At 40.7% G+C, this 20,801-nt stretch overlaps 1 protein-coding gene across 2 annotated transcripts in view; it reads left to right on the top strand.

The window, feature by feature from the left end:
• Positions 1-1,352: 1,352 nt before the first annotated feature.
• Positions 1,353-20,801, top strand: part of LOC132991610 (solute carrier family 66 member 2) — a 38,348-nt gene continuing 18,899 nt past the window's right edge. Inside the window, exons 1-4 of one of the 2 annotated variants that reach the window (XM_061060418.1) lie at positions 1,353-2,108; positions 2,739-2,872; positions 6,600-6,650; positions 19,707-19,923. In XM_061060418.1, the coding sequence (XP_060916401.1) occupies positions 1,906-2,108; positions 2,739-2,872; positions 6,600-6,650; positions 19,707-19,923 (605 nt within the window). In that variant the 5' untranslated portion in view covers positions 1,353-1,905. The remainder of the gene's footprint in view (positions 2,109-2,738; positions 2,873-6,599; positions 6,651-19,706; positions 19,924-20,801) is intronic. The other variant, XM_061060419.1, reaches the window with a different exon arrangement.

Below are 20,801 nucleotides of genomic sequence, written 5' to 3'. Positions count from 1 at the left end.
ACTAAAATAAACCAGACTCCATAAAATATTAAAGGTGCAGCCGGGCAAATACAAGCAGTGTGAGGTGTTTTTCACTTCATGCATGGCAATTTCTGTGGCCTGAATATCATGCTTCAATATTTCCTATTGCAGGAAAAATAATGACTCCATAAAGGGTAAAGGTGGAGAAGTGTTAGCTTTTTTTTTTTTTAGTGCTGTCAGCATTAACTAGTTAATTGCGATTAATTTAGGTCTTAAATTAATGCATTCATTTTTAAAATCACCATTAATGCCTGCTATTTTGTCTCTACAGGTGCACCATGGATAAGCATGTGTCTCCCTGTAGTCACAGTGATGGGGAAGAATGACACTGCTGCATCTTTGAATGTCTCATTTCACTTAAACAAAAACTATTATCCACTAAATATCCACCTTATGACATCATGTTTAACTTCATATGATGTTTCTTTTAGCTTTTTTTTTTTAACCAGTTCCTATAACCAGTTCCTCTAAAGTAGTAGTAAATAAAAACATTTCAATGGATTCCACATAGGCGTATCTGGGCCTATAGCAATTATAATACAGGATGCACAACCTATGGACCCTGAAACTTAAGCAGCTAACTATAATCTAAAGCCATTGTTTATTTCAGTATTTGCATGCTTATCATTTGCTTTTTGTCCAATCAGAATGTATTACATTACCAGTCTTTTAGGCAGCTTAGGGAGAGGTTTTGTCATCAGTAGGCTTTGGTGCATTAACGATCCTGACTTGCGAGATTCCTGATTTTTACACACATATTAAACGTTTTGCATTGTGATACTTCAATATTTCTCAAAGACGAAAGCCAACAAAAAAAAAACAACTTTATATCAATCTTCTTCCAAACTGCAGACACGGTCAAGCTTTAGATCAGGGGTGGGCAACTGGCGGCCCGGGGGCCACATGCGGCCCCCATCAACGCTCAACGTGGGTGCGCTCATGTCAATTTTTTTTACACATCAATTAATTGGAAACATGAAGAAAACATGATGAAATCTGCCATGAAATCACGAAAACCAGAAATATGTCCATAATAATATTTGATCACTGGTATATGTTGAGTTAAATTTGAGACATAATCGACTGTAATCGTTTAATTTGGCCCCTCTGGCAAGTGAGAATTAAATGAATGTGGCCCTTGCTGTCACCAAAGTCGCCCATCCATCCCTGCACTAGATTGAGAAGTCCCAAAGTAATATTGCATGGCGTACTGTGAACCCTCTTGCTCAAGACAAACATCTTCGTGTCGTCACGTCGTAACTCGTGACGTGTGACGTTCCAGGAAGTGTGGACTACGCTGCAGGATAGAAATACACACCGAACCGAGAGCTCGTTTATGATGAACAAGTCTGTCGTGCACAAAATAATAACCTCTTTTATTTCACGGACTTTTTAGGGTTTTTTTTTTTATTCGATGTCAGGAACTTTGGGAATTTATTTACTTATTTATTATTCAACTCCAGCAAGTGAAGTGTTGAGTCGGAGAAGTAAGACGTCTTGAGTTGATATCCAGCCTCTGCTGTCTCCTGCACTGGACATTATAGCAGCACCCTTTGTGACCGTCGTTTGTTATGTCTGCACAGCAACATAAGAGATTGTATTTGCGTTAGGACTCTCTGATTTTTACTGTTTCGTTAAAACCGTCGTCGCTTCTGGTTCACTGCTGAGCTGACTGTGATGGCGTGGCACTCGCTGCTTCTTTGTCTGTGTAATCTGTGCAGGAGCGAATGCTGTGCATGGACAATCCGGATGTAACAGAGTCATAAGAGGGACACAGAGGAGGATTTAAAAAAAAAAACTTAAAATAGTCTCCGTTGAGTCGGTGACGTCGCTTCACAACTTCATCGGCCCAGGTGTGTTTTGGGACTTGCGAGCAAGCTGAAGATGGAAGACGAGGTGTTTGATCAGGTTGTGTTCGTGTTTAATAAACTGGTGACGTGGGTCGCTGCTGGTGCCATGGTGTTCGGTGGGGTTGTCCCCTACATCCCCCAGTACAGAGACATCCGCAGGACCCAGAACGCAGAGGGGTTCTCCACCTATGTGTGCCTGGTTCTTCTAGTGGCAAACATCCTACGGATACTCTTCAGGTGACTGTGTGTGTGTGTGTGTGACAAAACTGCATTAATAACCCTTTTTTTTTTTTTTACATTTTGATATATTTACATTTAAGTCAAATAAACCTTGAACTTAAGCTGTTTCTAGAATCATGAAATTATCTTAAATTCTGCTCAAAGGAGTGTGTCATAGAAGTTTGGTTTACATTTCTTGCTGCGTCTATCGAAGCCATGGATTACTTTATGACCAAGAAAACGAACACACACACACACACACACACACACACACACAATGAACCCAAAACTCATATTCAAAGCGGCAACAGCAAAGTTCAATGGGCGTGCTAAGTAAATATTTTCTTACATCAAACTCACCCTACTGCATTGAAGACACACCACTGAGAATGTTTCACTTGTCTAGTATCTGCCTGTCATGTCCGCGTGTGCTTAGTGAGTATTTGAGACACTACTTGAATCGTGTTTCGCGGTAGTAGACAAATGGATTCTTCTGTCACGTCTTCTGGGAGGCCCAGTTGCAGCTCAGTACGTTATTTTCCCGAGGCCGCCAAGTGTTCTTCCAGACAACTTTCAAACCGAGCATGTGAAGTAATACAGCATCGACTGCACTTTCTTCTCACTTCCCTTTTGGTTTTTGTTCTTCAGATTTGGCCGCTACTTCGAGACCCTGCTGCTTTGGCAGAGCATCATCATGATCACCACCATGCTCGTCATGCTGAACCTGTGCACCAATGTCCGCACGGCCACTGAACTCAGCACCAAGCGACGCTCCTTCATAGGTCAGAAACCCTCCGCGAGGCCTCTTTACTACAAATGTACTGTGCATGAAAGAGCAAGTGTGTCTTGTGGGAGTGTTTGTGTGTGTGAGATTGTGTTTGAGTCCGACAGCAAGTGAGATGTGTGTAGGACGGTGCATCGTGTGAGTGTTTGAGAGAAAAGGGACGAGTGTGTCGATGAAGTTGCGTAATAGTCGTTTGTGCTATGTGCTCATGCTTATCGTTTACCTGCAAGTGTGAGTGACCATGGTCCACTCTGTGGGCTGGTGTGTGGAGTTTAAATAATGATGCAAAACAAATTAAAAAAAAAAAAAATCATAGCTATATACTTCACCTCTGTTCTCACAATTAAACAGGTAATCAGCTGTTGAAAATAATATCACTCAAAGCACGTTTACATTGCATTCCTTTTAAACTTGTCAAAATGTTAAATCCTTTAATACAATCTGTTATTTTAAAGCTCCTGTGAGGAACTTTGGGGTTGTGTCAATTTAGACGATCCCTCTGAAGAGTGGTGGGGGTTTATCTCTTTTGCTGATCTTGTCCTGTACCCGTGTAGAGCCTTTTCCACACATTCACTCCTGAATATTTCTCGAGAATTTCATGACCGTCCCCTGAAATTCTCCTGATCTGGTTGTTCTTACGCACCTCACAGCGAGAGGCTGTCCCGGTTGGACAGGAGGAGGGGGCGGGCTTCTCCTGAGGCTAGACACGACTTGAAAAGACACGACGTGGAAGTGGCGGGTGAAGCAAAAGAGTCCGTTAGACAACGCCATAAAGATAATATTTGACATCAGGTGTAGTTCGACTGAATCACAATATCAACAAAAGAGCAGAGACAAACTTACCGCTGAACACAAAACATAATGCAGCTGCTGAATTCCTCATACAGAGATCGTAACGGCCACATGCATAAGGTCGGTGGTTGTGCACCGATCGCAGGAAATAAATGTCACCACCCACTCCCACTCTCTCTCTCTCTCGCTCTCTCTCGAGGGGAATTCTCCTGATTCTGATGCTGCATTCTCACATCACCTCGCTCATGACTTTCTGCAGATAAAATACGAGGAAAAAAAACTGGATAAAGTCAGAGTGAAAAAATTGGCTGTTTGTGTTCAAACATGCAGCTCTCCCTGAAAACTTCAGGAGTTTTTCAGGAGTTTTGTCCAGGTGTGAAAGCACTATAATTAAAACCTCCTTTATTCCAAATGTCTGGTCTGCAACTTACAATAAATCTTTGGCATAGAATACTTTTAAAAAAGCTGTCTCAGCAGTGATCGCCTCGTCTGACACCCCACGGTGGGATGGATGGGCATGTGAAATAAAATAACTATAAGAAATACTTAACTTGTCTTTTGCGTTTGTAGGTCATGAAGAGGCATCATTATTGAGTTCAGTCTTTAAACCGGCTCAAAACTCCTCACAGGAGCTTTAAAGATTGATTGTATTTAAAAGTAGCAAAGCTTTAAAAATCACTGCTAATCTTCAAAAACGCTTCAGTGAGCAAAAGAGAAAGCAATGTCCAAACTGCAAAAATAAGTTGTAAAAGTCCAATACATAGGGTACCCCATGCACAGCCATGCGTTCTCAGGTGTCTGTTGGTTGCAGGGACATACAATGAAAAATAAATAAACTGTGGCTCACCGAAAATGTCTTTGCTGTCACTTTATTGTGAGCAAGTTATGCGTTGCGCCTGTAGCTTCCTCAGGTCCACCCAGCATCACGCTGTTGGGCAAATAAACACGATGTTTGGTCACGATGAGGTCACAAAAGTGTTTGTACAATGAGGACATTGAGCAGGAGTTTGCATCCAATTTTTGGTAAAAAAAAAAGATTCAATATTAGGTGTGTAGCACCTCTTTATTGTTACTGTGGTATCACAGTAGGTATTTATATTGTTTAATTTTAACCAGTATTGTTTCTTAGTTTAAATAGTGTTATTATCAATCAATCAATCAATTAGTCAATCAATCTTTATTTGTATAGTGTCAACTCATAACAAGTGTTAGTGAGACACTTTACAAAAGAGCAGGTAAAAGACTTTACTTATTGTTATGGTACAAAGATCCGGCCTATCCATCATGAGCACTTTAGCAAAGCAGTAAAAGTTACAGTGGTAAGAAAAAACTGCCTTATTAAAAGGCAGAAATCTTCAGGCCAGATCCCAGGCTCATGAGGAAACAGCCCTCACAGCCAAGACTGTGCCGATGTTGAAGAAGGGGATAGGGGGAGATGAGCAGAGCAACCCTAATTCTCTTCACCCAATTACAGCAGTTCATGAGGTTCAAATTTGAATACACATTAATATCACTGTACACATCCATAGCACACTATTTTGGTTCCCCCACACAAAAATAAGATTAGAATTACAGAATAGATTAAAAAAAAAAAAAAAAAAAGCGACTTTTTGATCCAGTAGATGTCGCCCTTGAGCACCAGCATTAAACCAAAACCAACTGCTGTTTGCCGACACCTCCGCTATCCTGCAGCCTCCGCTCTTCTCCAGCAGCACAACTCCAACCCCTCCCCACTCGCGATCACACGAAGGAGTCAAGAATCAGAACACATCACAGTTAAAGACCATTTAGCGCCGGAAACACCATGCTCCTTTGCTCTAGCCTGTGTCCTGCATTGTTGTGTTAGCAGGCTAACGTTAGCACGCTTTGGTTCACTCATAGCTTCATATTTCACATAGATTGACACAGAATGACAGTGATCTAAAGACACTTACATGACATCCAAATCAGCAGGGAGTATGTTATTCTTCTTTTCTCTAGTCTTCACTAAAACAGCTTTTATATGTCAACATGATGTAAACACAGCTCCGACAACAATACAGTTGGCGGACTCATGGGTCTCACTAATTGTAGACATATTTCATTTCTGCTGTATTTACGTGTATCACAGTTAAAGTTCATAATAATAATAATAATAATGACAGTAAGTGTAAGTGCGGATGCTTTGTTTGATAATGACCTGCTCAACACAATCGAACAGTTTTCAATTTTACTGGAGAACCGAAAACATGTGACATTGCATCATTGTTTTCCAGCTTCAATAAGAAAGAACCAAAAACTTTTCCAACTGTTTCCTCGGCTAGGAGCACTCCCTCAAATAGACCACTCCCTCATAGTGAGAGGTCTATTTGAGAACATGCTTTTCAGGTCATTCAAGAGGCAAAGCCACCGACGTGAACAACCCCCCTTTGACTAGAAAAATTCACATGAAGCCGAAACATATAGTGTTTGCTTAATAGTCCAAATTCAGCATTATTTGTTATCATGTCTTATTTTCTGCTCATGTATGTCTTCATAATGCGGTAACAGCTGTCCATGAACATATTAGTGCCGAGCAATATTGATAATTATACTCATCTTTTTGTTTCCACATTGAGATTTAAAGCTTTTTGATGAAACTACAGACAGAAGTGCAACATCCCAACGCAGGAATCAGGGCGTCAGAGGAACACATTTGTAAAGTTTTTCCACCAAATGCTCTGTCATTAGTAACATCACAGATCAGGAAATCGGTAGTTTGAGGAGTCACCACCTGCTGAATAAGGCCCAGAAATGTCTTAAGACTGTATAACAAAGAGCCAGTGTAACCTGACAACCTAAAAAGGTCAAATGTGGCTTTTCACAGAAAATTAAGAGAACCAAGTTTTTGCTCTCTCTCTCTCTCTTCCTTTCCCTGTTGTTTTCTTTATTTTTATGTTTATTCTTGTCTGTAGCAACAGACAGTAAGGACGAGGAGATCAGAATCCCTAAGAGGCTCTTTTTGGGTATGTACAGAAATGACTGTGTCTGCCATGAAACATCAGTTTTAGTTCATCTTCCACCCCATCTCTGTGTTCTTGTGCATGCTGACCCAGTGTGGCTCTTCCTTCCTCCCGCCCAGCCAACACTAACTGATGACTAACTCCAGCTACCACATGTTTGAATGAAGCATGAGCCCATCTCACTCGCATGTCCTGTTTTTTGCACATGTAACATGTTTACTGTCCGGACATTGTGTTTACAGATGTGATGTGTTTGATGCATGTAACGCTGCACACTCAAGGGGGGAATTCATAGGGATTTTCAGCTGCTAATAGCTCCATGGATTGTGCATCGAATGCGCCTGCTATACACTCTGTCTCAAGGTCCAGATCACAGAGCATATTGCATTAATATTCTTTGAGGGCAAAAACGCCCATAAAGTTGTTCCGCTCCGTGCAGTTTGCTCTTGGTCTGCGTCTGATTGTGGAGTTGAGTTCTTAGCATCTCCTCCCTCTGCTGTACAGAGTTGCCCTGTGCGCCTTTATCCTGACAGATCTGTCCACACGTAGGCCTAGATGATGAGCTGGCTGGAGAGGGGACACCTTTTGCAGTTCATTGTGCAGCTAAAGCTCTGCGGATGATGCGTGATTGAAGTTTCACCAACAAAGCGTCCTCTCTGTAACGAGCCAGCTAGAGCAGCTCGGATGAAATATGGAAGAAAAAAAAAAGGAAAAATACTTACTCGTTCTGCCTAACGACTCGTACAATCTCCACACATGTGGACGAAGTGTGTGCATATTCAAATTGTAGAACTTTGAGATTTCTGTTCCGTTCAAATGTAAAGTGCGTTATAAATAAAAAAATCTATATTATTATTATTATTGCATATGTGCAAGGGGAGGCCTTAGCAGCCTAGACTTATTCTAAATCAATAGTAATGTTAAAATGATTGGAAATGATTTTTTTTACAGATCATTTATTTTGAAGTCATACAGAGGCAGAACTGTCCTGATCACTTGAAACTTACAGGTGATGTCCGATATTTAAATAATGAGGCGCAGTTAACGCCAACTCTCAGCAAACAGTAAAAGTGGAGCTCTTACTGCACATTGCTCTTCTTCTCACTGTTTTTGTGAGCTAGACCTTTTTTTTGCAATGCGGCTCATTTGCATAAAAATTGCCACATTTTGACCCTGCTTCAATGAATGCTTCATTGATTATTGAAAGCAAACAGCACAGATGCAAAGAGACACTATTTGCTCTGCAGCGCGGGTGAAGCGGGCGCAAAAGACGAACAATCCTTTTTTGAATCAGGCCCTCGGTTCAAATTAGGGTGCAAAGTGTAACAAAAAAAAGAATACTGTGTGGATGTAATATTGCATGTATCATTAATGTTTCACTTCTAGTAATTGTCTGTTCATGAGTGAATCAATGAGGACTGAACTGACATAGATTAGTTATTAGTTCTAAATGATTAACAGTGGACTAACCTGCTGTCAGGACTTTTAAAGCAACTTCTCGTACTTCTATGATCTTTCTGCTTTTGTGTTCTGAGTTGATTTTTTGAAATAAGCTCTCAAAGCCAATGTGTTTTCATTTGTGATTGATAACCTCAGACTGATGCATGCTGATTGTGTCGTCCTCTCTAATGTTAATGTGAAGCATCTCTTAAAGGGCGGGTTCATGCATCCTGTAAGGCTTATGGCTTGTAATTGATTGTCTACTAACTTGCATTTGAATTTTTAAACCACACTTGGTTATTTAGCACGTTGCCCTTCTATTCGAGATGTGTTAAGAAATCTGTTGCAGAGGGAGAAAAGCTGCAAATCCATTGCCGTTAGTTTTTCTGTGTGCTCTGGGCGTGCTGATGTAGTTTTAAGTAAGCATCAAAGATCACACCCAGGTTCTTTTTTCAACATGAATTACCAAGGAACAAAAAGAGAACAAATATGTCACATGAATGGACAGGATCAATAATAAGGATTTCAGTTTTATTAGAGTTATATTAATACAAAAGAAAGATCTTTAAATCCATATTTGGGTGATACAGCATTATGTCAGCCCTGGAAATAAATAGGAATGAATTTCTATATCTATCCATTGGAGCAAATGTGTCTTTGATACGTTTGGTTCCAGAAATCTGAAATACTCCAAAACTCACCTGAGGCTGAGGGCTGCTCACCAACAGAACAACAAAGCCACTTCAAAGCTGTCAGAGGAAATACCAACCAGCTGTGTCATCAGAAGTTTGCTGGGGCGTTTTAGTCTAGCAGTACGAGATGAAGCTCTCAGCAGTATCAGCCATTCTGTAAGATATTTTTTTCACTCTGATGAGGACAATATCTGTGCCGTGTTCCTGTCTCTTGTAACTTAATGATTTTTGTCTTCAATATTTGTTTGTGTCTCCACACTTTGAGTGATCATAAGGCAGCCTTCTCAAGGACTTCAGCAATAGAAGCGCAATCTGAAATTGGTTTGTTATTACCGGCCGGGTTCTTCTGGATCAAAAGCCAGATTCTTTTAATTAGTGGGTTGCACACAGGCAGACTTTAAATAACCTTGGACACAGCTAGAGGGAAAAGAACGGTTAATTATCAAGAGTGATCAAGGTGAAGTCACATCCATTTTCTCAGAATGATATTTATAAGTCCCGTGTTCGGGGTTTGTGGTGCTCCTTGTGGTCAACATCAGTTCATTTAAAGGAACTGTTTGTAGGTTTATATCATAATGGAAATATTAACATCTACAACCCATTTTCTTAACAAATCTGGATGTTGTGCTAAATGGAAATAAAAAGGAAAATGCTTCCTGGTTTAACTGTTTTGAAAATCCTCACAAAGACAACAAATCAAATGTTGAAACTGAGTATTTATAGTGTTTTTTAAAGATTGCAAATTTTGAATTTGATGCCAGCAGCACTTTTCAAGATCATTGGGACAGGTTAATGCCACTCTGTTTTTTTTTGGGGGGGGGGGGGTGGCATGGATGGATATTCATGACCACAGGCCCTGGTCACAAACTTGCTTTCTTTTGCACAATAGCACAGGGCAACTCACAACCACACAGCATGTATTCCTGTTATTTATTGTTTAATAATACTACAACCCTGCCTGGGCTCTTCACAAAAATTAAATAAATGATGGCTTGTTGACTGTCCCTTCCCTGAAAAACCACGAAAAGCAAGATGGTTAAGAATATTTAGTCCAATATTTTGATAGCAAAAATGCATCATAACAAATCTTTGGTCAAGACTCCCATTTACCAACGTTCTGGGTAATTGCTGGGCCTTGGACACTTGCCCACTTTGCCCACGGGTGGGGGGGTCTTAGGAGACCTGCTTGAGAGTGTTTGAGAGTGGGAAGTTTTGCTGTTCTTGCTCAATGTAGGATTTTAGCTGTTTATGTTGATTGTATAAGTTTATTGATTCCAGTTAAGTTAGCTTATTTAACTGTAGATTTTTTAGGCATTTCACAACTTTCTGAGTCTTTTGCTGCCACTGTCCAAACTTTTTTTGAACCGTGTAATGGGCACCAAATTCAAATTCCGCATATAATCCCCCAGCCTCACCCACAGAAAAAAAAAAGAAAATGAAATATGTCAGTTTCAACTTTTCACATGTTTTCTTTGTGCTACTTTTAATCATTGATGGGGTTTCAATGTTTTGCAAATGAACCAATTTTCTTTTACATAACATCCCAACTTTTTAGGAATTGGGGTTGTTTGAATTTGTGAGCGTTCTTGATATAAAGTCTGAATTGAGGTAGACGTCACAACAATTAGGTTAGTGAACGGATGGTCAAACTCACCAGCTTTTCAGCCCTTCATAGCAAGTCGAAGCATCTGAGGGGAATTATTGATGGTAGGGGTTGTTTGTTGTTGACCATGGTTGTCTGTACTATAGGCAACAATGTAGTGTAAGCCGCTGAAAGTCTATTCTCCCCTCTGTTGTCCAGAGCACAAAGCACTAGCTAACAATCCAGAGCCGTCTTTTCACAACTTTGATAATAGCTCATGTTTCATCCGAGAGTACTATGAAAAGCAATGTGTTTTATTAATCACCATTCAGGGACCAAACTCAAGTTAATCAAATTCAGCTGGCAGTGATTCTGCTTCCATCGGAATCAGATGGCCGGCACATAAATCCCAGAAATCTCAACCATCTGTTGAGCCAGGTCTGTGTGAGGAGCCAGAGAGATGTCCATCAGAATGTGACGCCTGACCACACAGTCTTGAGAAATGGTTCTAAACAGCAAAAAGTAGCTTTTCTGTAGTTATGTTTGCGCAGCGTCTTCCAGTGTTTTCTAGATATTGTCAAGCTTCCTGATTTCATGAATTCCAAAAAATACTAATAATGTTCGGTGCAGTGGTTTCCAAAGTGGGGGTCGTGAGATGCCCTCCAAATTTTAAATGATTTAAAATGGCATATTTTACCGCTAATTACTGACACTGTATATATACGTATATATACAGTTTATGAATAAAATAGTCACATTTAAAATAAAACCATGGGAAAGTGAGAAATACCCAGTGCCCAGTTTCTAGCACCATTTTTTTTTTTTTAGGGTCAAAGGGCAAAAAAGTTTGGGAACCCCTGGTTTAGTGCAAACTGTAAACAATCAGCAAATACAGTATAGACACATCAAAGAAGAAAAGAGGTTGTTATTCATCACATTGACACTAGATGGCAGAAGAACAATAATATTTGTACAAAATGCACTGTGTACACCTGGCTCAGTGTGTTATATTATATCACAGATGCTCCTCATGGGATGCTAGATGGCTTGGTATTTGATGGGTTGGTGAGCCCAATTTTATCCCTTGGTTGTTTTCAATCATTTTAAGAAAAGCACAATCAGTGTTCACCAACATGACGGTTTGTGTGGTTCAGCTTGTGTGTCTCTTTCTGGCATCAGCTGTTTTTGCCCACGTGCGGAGACTGGCCGGAGGCTCTAGCCTGTACGAGCAGCCATCGATCAGTGAGCTCTGCCAAGCATCATTAGAACTGACAGGGAACCATGTTCTTTGATCGCAGCTTTGCTGGTCTGTGTCTGCTCATTGATCAGTTAATGGAAATATCAAACGTAAGTATGTAGTAGTCTGCAGCTGACGGATGCGTGAGGTAGGGAGAGAGGGAGATCTTATTGTGAAGTGAGGCTAATTTAGACACAGCATCATTGAGAGGCCTGCTGCGACAGTGGTTGGTGTCCTGGCTGATGCAGCAATTGAAAAGCAATTTTCAGGGAGCTAACAGGCTATGGAGCAGCTGATACTGATGTTTGTGCACAGATGTAAGGTGGACCAGGTTCACGTGAGTCTGCGGTGACTCACCATAGTGTTTAGTCAGCAGGACAAACTGTCAACCTGTATGTTTCTCTGATTGTTTGTTTTGTTCCCTTTGTGTCCCTCTGAGCCTTCGTCCCAGCACATTTTTTTTGTTCTCATAGCTGCACAGCGTCATTATCGCACCAGCCACTTCCATCAAACAGCTGGAGATTTGGTTCTCGGAAAGAAAAAAACACAGGGTGGCTGACATTTCACAGAACTTCCTTTTCCTTTTTCTACCAGGTTGACAGTGCTGCGAACAAAAGGCATACTTCACGTTGTGTGATTTTGAATGGGAGAGAAACATCTTGTGATCGAGCGCACACATAAGTTAAGGAGCTGCCTGAGGTGCCTCAAGCACAATGACATCACTGGCCACATCTGTGCTGTGCGCTTTGTTCTTTCGTTGCAGGTTGTGTAGTGAGGTTATTTGAATCAGGAGCTCAGTGTGATTCATGAGGAAGACTGCCCACAGATCAGATCATTTGGCTCTGTCAGAATCAGAAATGTTGGCGATCACTCGGGCGGAGGTTAAAGTGGTTTGGAAGGAAAAGGTAGGATGAAATATTTGTCGAGGAAGTTTGGTGTGAGCGGGAAAAAGTTTTCATATTCTGGAAGACCCGGAATAGAGCACTCTGACAGCCTTTTCCCCCAAAATCTCCAGTTGCATATAAATGAAAATGTGTCAGCAAGTGAACCATCAAACAGGGCTCCGCTTCATGATTATAAATTCTGTATGCAGACTTTAGAGCGTCTGTGTCTTCAGACTCCGGGGTTGTGTGCCTGTTTGTTCTGAGGCAGCACAGCTCTGTCTGTACTCTGTTCCGTCAGCTCAGTTTAATCTTAAAATGTGTTTATGATATTTCAGCTCTAGATCATCAATGAAAGAAAATCAAAAAAAAAGAAACTTGAAAAGGTTCAAACCTTTTTACTTCAGGGGCAGTTTCTCACCAGGAAAAAAATACCCTCAAAGACGCAGACATGTTCAGAAGAGTGGGTCTCAAAGTTGAACCCTAATACCTTTAAGAATGACTGTTCCACTATAGCATGAAGCTACTGTAATGATACATTTACACACAGTGCTGCCATGAACATGCCGTCACATACCAAGGTTTGGTGAAAGTACATCGCAGAACACAGAAAGGCATTTTATTCTGGATGCATTTTTTGTTGTATTTGTTAAAATTCTCTTCATTTCATCCGCACTCTGATTCATTGACCTGCTTATCTTCCTACTAGAGGTGGGGGGAAAAATTGATACAGCATAGTATCGGGATATTTTGTGTGGCGATATTACTGTATATCGTCTCATGGCCGCCAAGTATCAATATTTTAGAAAAAAAATTAATCATGTTCAAGTTGGATTAGAGTGAAACACCAACATTTCAGATTATGAGGTGCATGCAGCCTTTTACAGGGTTTCACTTTTATCAGTGTTGGTCAGTCTGTGGGCTCGACTCCCATTGTGTAGAAATAAAAAGACTGAAGGGAGATGAATAGACTGAGACTGTTTTCGTATTTGACAAAACAGTTCTTGATTTAGTTTAATTTTGTGGACAAAATATGCAGTTAAAAAAAGTTAAATCACAACATATTGTATCGCCATTCTCAGGATATCGCAAAAGGTTTAAAATCGCAATAATATCGTATCATGGGGCCCCTGGTGATTCCCGCCCCTACTTACGCTTTACAAATGAGAAGAGTCTTCCACAAGCTGAAATGAACAAGCTACAGTAGCTTTACATGATGGTCAGATAAAGGAAGTTTGATATAGTAAAAAATGACACTCCAATGGTTTGTCGTGAACTCCTGCACTGTAAAGCTTTTTTTTTTTAACAAGTGCATTTCCCTTCAAATGTTTATTTTACAATATGTTAATGCCCCCCAAACTAAAACACAGCATTATAAACTAATAGACATTATAATGGATTCAAGACTTTTCCAAATAGAACAAATGATTCCATGTTTTATTTCTTTCCTACAAATTGTAAATGTCACCTCTGTGTCAGTAAGGTACCTGTTAAAATGATTTAGGAGGATTTTAATCAAATCTTCAGTTATCTTGATCCTGTCACAGTCATTGTTTGATCCCCCACAGCAGATATATTGGTCTAATTATGCTACATGGGTAAATTACAACACAAGAGATCCCTTTTTTTTCCCCCCTGATGTTTTGCTTTGGCTCATTGCTCATGCCGGTCCCATGGGGGTCTGTAGCTGAAGCTTCAGTGGGTCTGTCAGCTTAGAATAAATCACTTTATCCTGTAGGTGCAGTTTTTACTCTCCCTAAGGGCGGGTGCAGGCCTAACTTTTTGCTTCAATCCATAAATGGTGGAGCCACAGCATTTAGCCTCGGCACAGAGCAGAAAGGTTGCTGTCCTGTGGCTTAGCCAGTGGAAACCTATTAGTCAGTGTAAAATTTTTAAAAACTGAATCTTGTTTAAGTCTTAGGTTCCACTTTGCAGGCGGTTATCGATGTATTTTATCATAATTATCCATGCTTCTCTCCCAGAGTGCATTTGAGTGACAGCAAGCTTCTATTCCAAACTACACGCATATAGACTTTTCCAAGGCCTGACTGAAGTTGGCGAAGAACCGTTGGTAAACAGGGATTGAAATCACAGACTCTGACCCGAGTCTTCCTACACATGTACCAAAAACTCTGTGGGACTTCAAACTGAGCTGTGCACAAGACGTTTGGCCACCACAGGCAGACTATTGTATGCTCCAGCTCCAGTCTGTTCCCACACAGCGCTGCAACGGCTGCTGCACAGCACAGGGATTAAAGAGGAGGAGGAGGATGCCCGAAGGTACACGAGTGGCTCAGCAGGAAGGGGTGTATGGCTGAGGAAGGGTACTTTAATAAACATCCTTAAGCAGTCAGGGTTAAAAAGTGTGACACACCTATACCGCATAGAAGACATTGCTTTTTCCATTTTCTGCTTCACAGAGTTAGATACAGATTTCCATGTATCTTTAAAGTGTGCATACAGGATTGAGAGATGATGACAACACATCACTGGCATGAAGGAGTGCAATTAGTAAAACATGAGGCTGGGATGAGAACTGCACAAATATTTAAAAAGCAACTCATAATTACAAGGTTGCCTGTTCTTCGCAAAGTCCTGAGCTACCAAATTAGGTTGCAGGTTGGGCAATTTATTTTTAATGGAATCACAGATTATATTTCATGCTCTATCTCTCCTCCACTCCATGACCCTTGACAACAGAGACTGGGGAGAGAAAGTCTATAAAATGTTTGCATTACCTATAAAAGCTAAACGAAAATCTGGTGGCTAGATTACAAACGTTGCAGTGACATTCAGGTTACATTCTGTGATTTCTGTACATCAATGAATCAGGATATTTATCACGTAAATTATTCATTAAGTCATTAATAAAAAGCAGTTCAAGGGTTCAACTTTAGCCCATCATTTAAGTTGCCTGAGGCCACCAAATATTAAATGTTGGGAGCCTGCTGTGGCCACAGAGTTTTCTAACCATACTGCAATCCAGTCTTGTTCTGTTGCTGTTGAGGTTCCTTTTTGGCTTTTAGAAGGGAATAAATACAACATTGTTCTCTGCACTTTTGAAAGGCGCCTGCTTGCACTACAGCTCTAGCTGACCCTTACACCTGAACATGCCCTGACATACGCTGATGAAGAACTTTAATTGTAATTCTGAATAAATAAATACTCAAATATGCTTTCATGCTTTGAATATATTTTCATTTTAAGCTTTGATTCAGTTAAGGGAAGTGTTTAATTGGGTTTCTTTGCTTTTTAAAATTGATTTTATAAATGTATGGGCCACCAAAAATATTCCTTGGCAACCAAATGTAAGGGCTTTCTTGTCTGCTAGTGCTTAAAACATCTAATTGTCGAGTGTACAACTTTAAGGAACTGTTTGAATGTCAAACACCAAATTACATCATTCTCATGTTGTATTGTCTTAAAACATGTTAAACTTTACACCATCACACAAACAAATGAACAAAAAGCGCATTCATCATTTTTTACGGCTGCATTGAATTTAGCATGAAGGTCCACTATGTAAGATATCTACTGATTTTAAATCATAAAATGACCTTACTATATGATCAGACATTAAGGAAACATCCGATGTTGAAGTGCTGGCTTCTCCTTCAACAATTCAGCAGCCAGTATGTCCTCCTTCTAACTTTGAAATCCATTGCGGAATGGTCTGTTTTTGTTTTGACCAGAGAAGTAGGCGGTTTTACAGCGCACCTCGGTTTGCCAGGCAAATCCCAAACCACCAGGTGTTGCAGCGATGGAAGTGGGCAAGCAAACTGGTTCAGATAGAAGTGATTGTGCCCGGCCTAAAAAGCCTCAGGTTTTTTCTGAGCAGCTCCACGAGCAGAAACGTGATAAAGCTAGGATAAATATTTGAGAGGCTTTTGAAAATTTGGAGAGAGGTTAGAACGCAGAAAGGTTCCAAAACGGATGCAGAGCTGGCTAAACACTGAAGCTTCAGTGTCCGTGACATGGCAACCTATATGGCTCTTGGGAAGAGGGGGCGGGGGGAGACAGCTCTCTCCAATGTTTCAATTTGGACTGCAGTACCCAATTTGAAAGCTAATTTTCTATGTTTAAAACAATACGATCTCTTTTGTTTTAATGATTGATAGTATGGATAGTATAGGACATCAGATCATATTTCTTACCAACGAAGCCGCGAGAGAATTTGAGGGATCACGGTCTAAATTGCACTGATTGGTGGCAACGTGACGGTACCGGTAAACTGGAGCCCCATCAGATAATCTCCTCTGAACCCTACTTTACATGTTCAGTTTAGTGTTTAGTGTAAGGCCTTACATGCTTTCAGGCAGTGTAGGAGTAAAACACTGCTACTTTGCCTCTGAATGCTTCGCTCTGTATTTGGCTGTTATAAAGCAGCACCAGCCTGGTGCTAGTTGGCCCAGATTCAGTCCTCTGGCCTTGCTGCCAACAGGGCTTCAAAGCCACACCAGGCATCTGCAGCCACAACACCTACAGTGTAAACACTGTCATACAGTATACACAAAAGAGCTCTAAAAGGATATTCTTAGTGTTGATTATACTTGGAACACAAACACATGCCCTGTAGTACATTTTAAGAGGTGTATCCTTGCCTTTGTCAGGCACAGCTTTGTGTTGCCGTCCCACTTAGTTGCAAGGTTTTGACAGGAGAATCTTGGTGTATGGAGTGCGCGGTGGTTTGACAGAAGGCTCGGACCTGGTTTCTTTTGCTCTTTGACATTTATTTATCTACATTTGTGGGATTTGTTTTAATTTGTCTGCCAGCCAGAATGTAACAATTGGATCTGCTCATTATCGCAAAACCTGTTACCCAGCATGCATCTTGCCAATAATATGCATGCTTATATATTGTTTAAACAAGTGATACTCAACCCGAGGCTCTCGAGCCGCATGTGGCTCATTCGGGACTAGTTGTGGCTCTTGTAGGTCCTACTTGGAGAAAAAAATCCAAAGTAATTATTTAAAAAGTGTGGCTCTTAAGTCTAACAAGGCTGAGTACCACTGGTCTAAACCAATCATCCTTAAGTCTCTACTAATAAAGGTAGCAAGGGCCCGTCCAATATGGGAATTTTCAGCCCGATAACGATATCAATGTTAGGAAGAGAAAAAAAATCTGAAACGATACTCGGCCGATATCTTTCTTAGATCTGTAAAAATAGATAGATTTACACACACATTTTTTTTTTTTGCGATGATCCCTCAAAAGCAGTTATCAAACAGGAAAAGATATATAATGAAGACAATATGGTCACTCAAATGGAAAGTAACTTAGCATCTACGTGCATCACCGCTTGACACTGTGGAGAGGGATGATGCTTGTTCACAGCCAGAAAGAGAACTGCTAGTGTAATACAATAAAACTCAATGATACTGAAAGTCACTGGATATATGCTAATATCAGCTGCTATTATCGGCTGGCAGATTAATCGGTCAGGCTTTTTTTTGTAACATCGTAAACTTGTTTTGCTTATCCACTGTATAGGCTTTCCTCTGGAGTCCTATGCATGGCCTATCCAGTGGGCCTCCTGTGAGCGCTCAGATGTGCCTCTTAGATAAAGAGAGCCTTATTTAACTGTGATTAAATGAATCAGCTTTATTTCATTCGAGGCCTGTACAAATCCCATTTAAGATACAGCAGCGCAGAAAACATCTTTTGCTCTCAGCCATAATTAGATTTCCATGATAAAATCTTCCAATGTCCTCATGCTCAGACATTAAACCAGCAGCTACATGTGTGCTCCCTTCTCAGACCCATACTAAACAGAAATGCTAAACGTGTTAAAGAACTTCGAAAAAAATGCCTCCAAGTGCTTATTGTACCGGTTTCCTCATCAGCTTGTGGTTAAAGTTGTACCTTTGGCAACCACTGCTTCGGTGTGCAGCCCTGAGAATACTATCATAGTGTGATTAGTGTTGGATCAGCAGCTTATTACAAGAACCCAGGGTTGTTGTGCTCAGAGTCTTTATCTCACTGTTTCATCTTGTGAAACAACACACACACACACGAGAGATGCCAGGGCAAGAAGCAGGCTTTAAATCATTCAGCAGTGTCCAGATCTCGAACAAGCCAGGTACTACCATGTGGGAAATACTATAACCCTGGCTGACTCCTCTCCTCCCTCGGGTCCTATCACCACGCTCGCTTTTTCTCACTAAGCTTCCTCCCTAAGGTACTTGAGGTTCTGCGAGATCTCAATGTGAAACAGATCCAGAATCACGTGCAGCTTAGGTGGCCTATTTGTGGAAGTGACATATTCTGACTATGAGGAGAGTATTGTGGGAGTCATGTGAAAATTCACAGCTTAAGTGTGAAGTTATAGTTTAGGGGAAAAAAACACAATATTAGAGTTTGTGCTTCATTTTACGGAGTAAATACAGACAAGAGAGAATAGAAGGGAATAGTGCTTCAATATTTCCTGAAGGGCTGGAAAACAAGACATGAAAAGATATATGTTAAAATATATGTTATAAGAATACAGCAATTTAAATCACTATTGACTTAATCTTAACATGTAGCTCCGATATTTCAAGTCATCAGTGAATACCGATGATGCAATGTGCATCACATCATCCAAATTACTTTTGCAATATTGATCTTTTTAATGTCAATGGATTTGCATTGAGTTTAAAGTTATTTTTTTATTTTCTAATCTGACTTGTGACTCCTTTACCGCATATCATTCCCCACTCGCTGTCCCTGATTTCTGACTCTGTCCACTATCCCATCTGAACAAAGCCCAAAAATAAACCTCTAAAAAAAAAACTTTTTTTTTTTAAATCACAGAACAGAGGTCATTAAAGATGGGACCTGCAAAATGCAAAAAATGATGCACTGCCTCTTTAAAAAAAGTGAATGTAATGGCATTATTTATTTTTGGGGCAGCATATCTGGATTCAATGAATAGTGCATTCTTTTTTATTCCCATAAAACAAAAATGCACTTTGCAGTGAAATCCTTCCCCTGTGATGAGTCCTACAAAGTACTTTTTGTCCTAACCAGGAACAACATTACTGTTGCATGTCTCTTTTTGAGGACAGCTTTACTTAACTGCCTTTATTTTAACAGGAACAGCACATCAAGTATTGTTTCTGTTTCTGATCCAGCATTGGCCCGCTGGATGAGAGCTGTGCTCCCTGAGTGGGGAGTAAAAAAATATTCATTTCTGTGGACTCATTTGTTTTTGTTTTTTCCCATGTTGCTGTCTTGTGCACATTTAGACTTTGACTGGAACCACTTCTGGTCGTGGAGTCACTTTTTCGACTACCTGCAGTGCGTGGTGGCCTTCACGCTAGTGGCGGCCTACATCACCTACCTCCTCTTGGACTCTTCACTGTTCGTGGAGACCCTGGGCTTCCTGGCCGTCTTCACTGAAGCAATGCTGGGCACACCACAGCTCCACTGCAACTATCAGAACAAGTCTACAGAGGGCATGAGGTACAGATTCAGTTCAACCCAGCTTCATACATTCACATACAGAGCGTTGTATTACAGCTTTAAATGCAAAAATACATCCCTCACATTTTAACCAATGAACTGCATGTTTCACTTACATGTGAAAAATGTCTCAAAAGGCCCTGAAATACTTTTATTCAATTTCATTTGTGATTTTCTACCTAACACCAATGAAGATTTGAATGGCATTGTGGGAACATTTTGATTTCAAAAAGGGAGGAAAGGGAAATACTAAATTCTTCGATCTGTTGTGACAAGTACCAGAGATAACCACTCAAACAAACTGACAAAAGAGAGTGGTTTTGAGTTTTATTTTCTCAGAGTAATTAAGATGGCAAACACTCAGGTAGGCCTTTTCTGTTGATTTCTAAAGGCCCTGAAACACCAAGCAGACGGCAAAGAACTAGTGGCGACGAAGGCCGCTTTTGCCGTCGCCTCACGTCTTGGCCAAAAAGTTGCACTAGAACGCACCGCAAAGACTACAGCTGACGGCCAACCACCACGTACTTTCTGTGCATGCGTGAGAGGAAATAACTCTCCATGCCAGCAGGCGGCTTGTTATGATACGAGAAGACCATTTTCACACCGCTGTCGCTCACCACTCGTATTATAGGTGGCCTACTAATGGAGAATAATGTCTGATTTAAAAAGTAGAAAATGGCGCTGGAGTTGTCAGCCCTTGGTCTTTTAGTGGAAAAAGAAAAGAAGAGGCGACAAATAAGGAGAAACCGCACTAATGGGTGACAAAATGGACACAACAGCGGCATGCTCAAGGCTGCTTTCCCGAACCTGTGTCGAGAGATAATTGAAAAATGAAACCTCAAAACAGCCAATCAGACAGATTTCTCTCACCGACGCCG

This window comes from Labrus mixtus, chromosome 16 (assembly GCF_963584025.1).
Source record: "Labrus mixtus chromosome 16, fLabMix1.1, whole genome shotgun sequence".
NCBI classification, from domain to species: Eukaryota; Metazoa; Chordata; class Actinopteri; order Labriformes; family Labridae; genus Labrus; species Labrus mixtus.
This window is presented reverse-complemented; position numbering and strand designations above follow the sequence as displayed.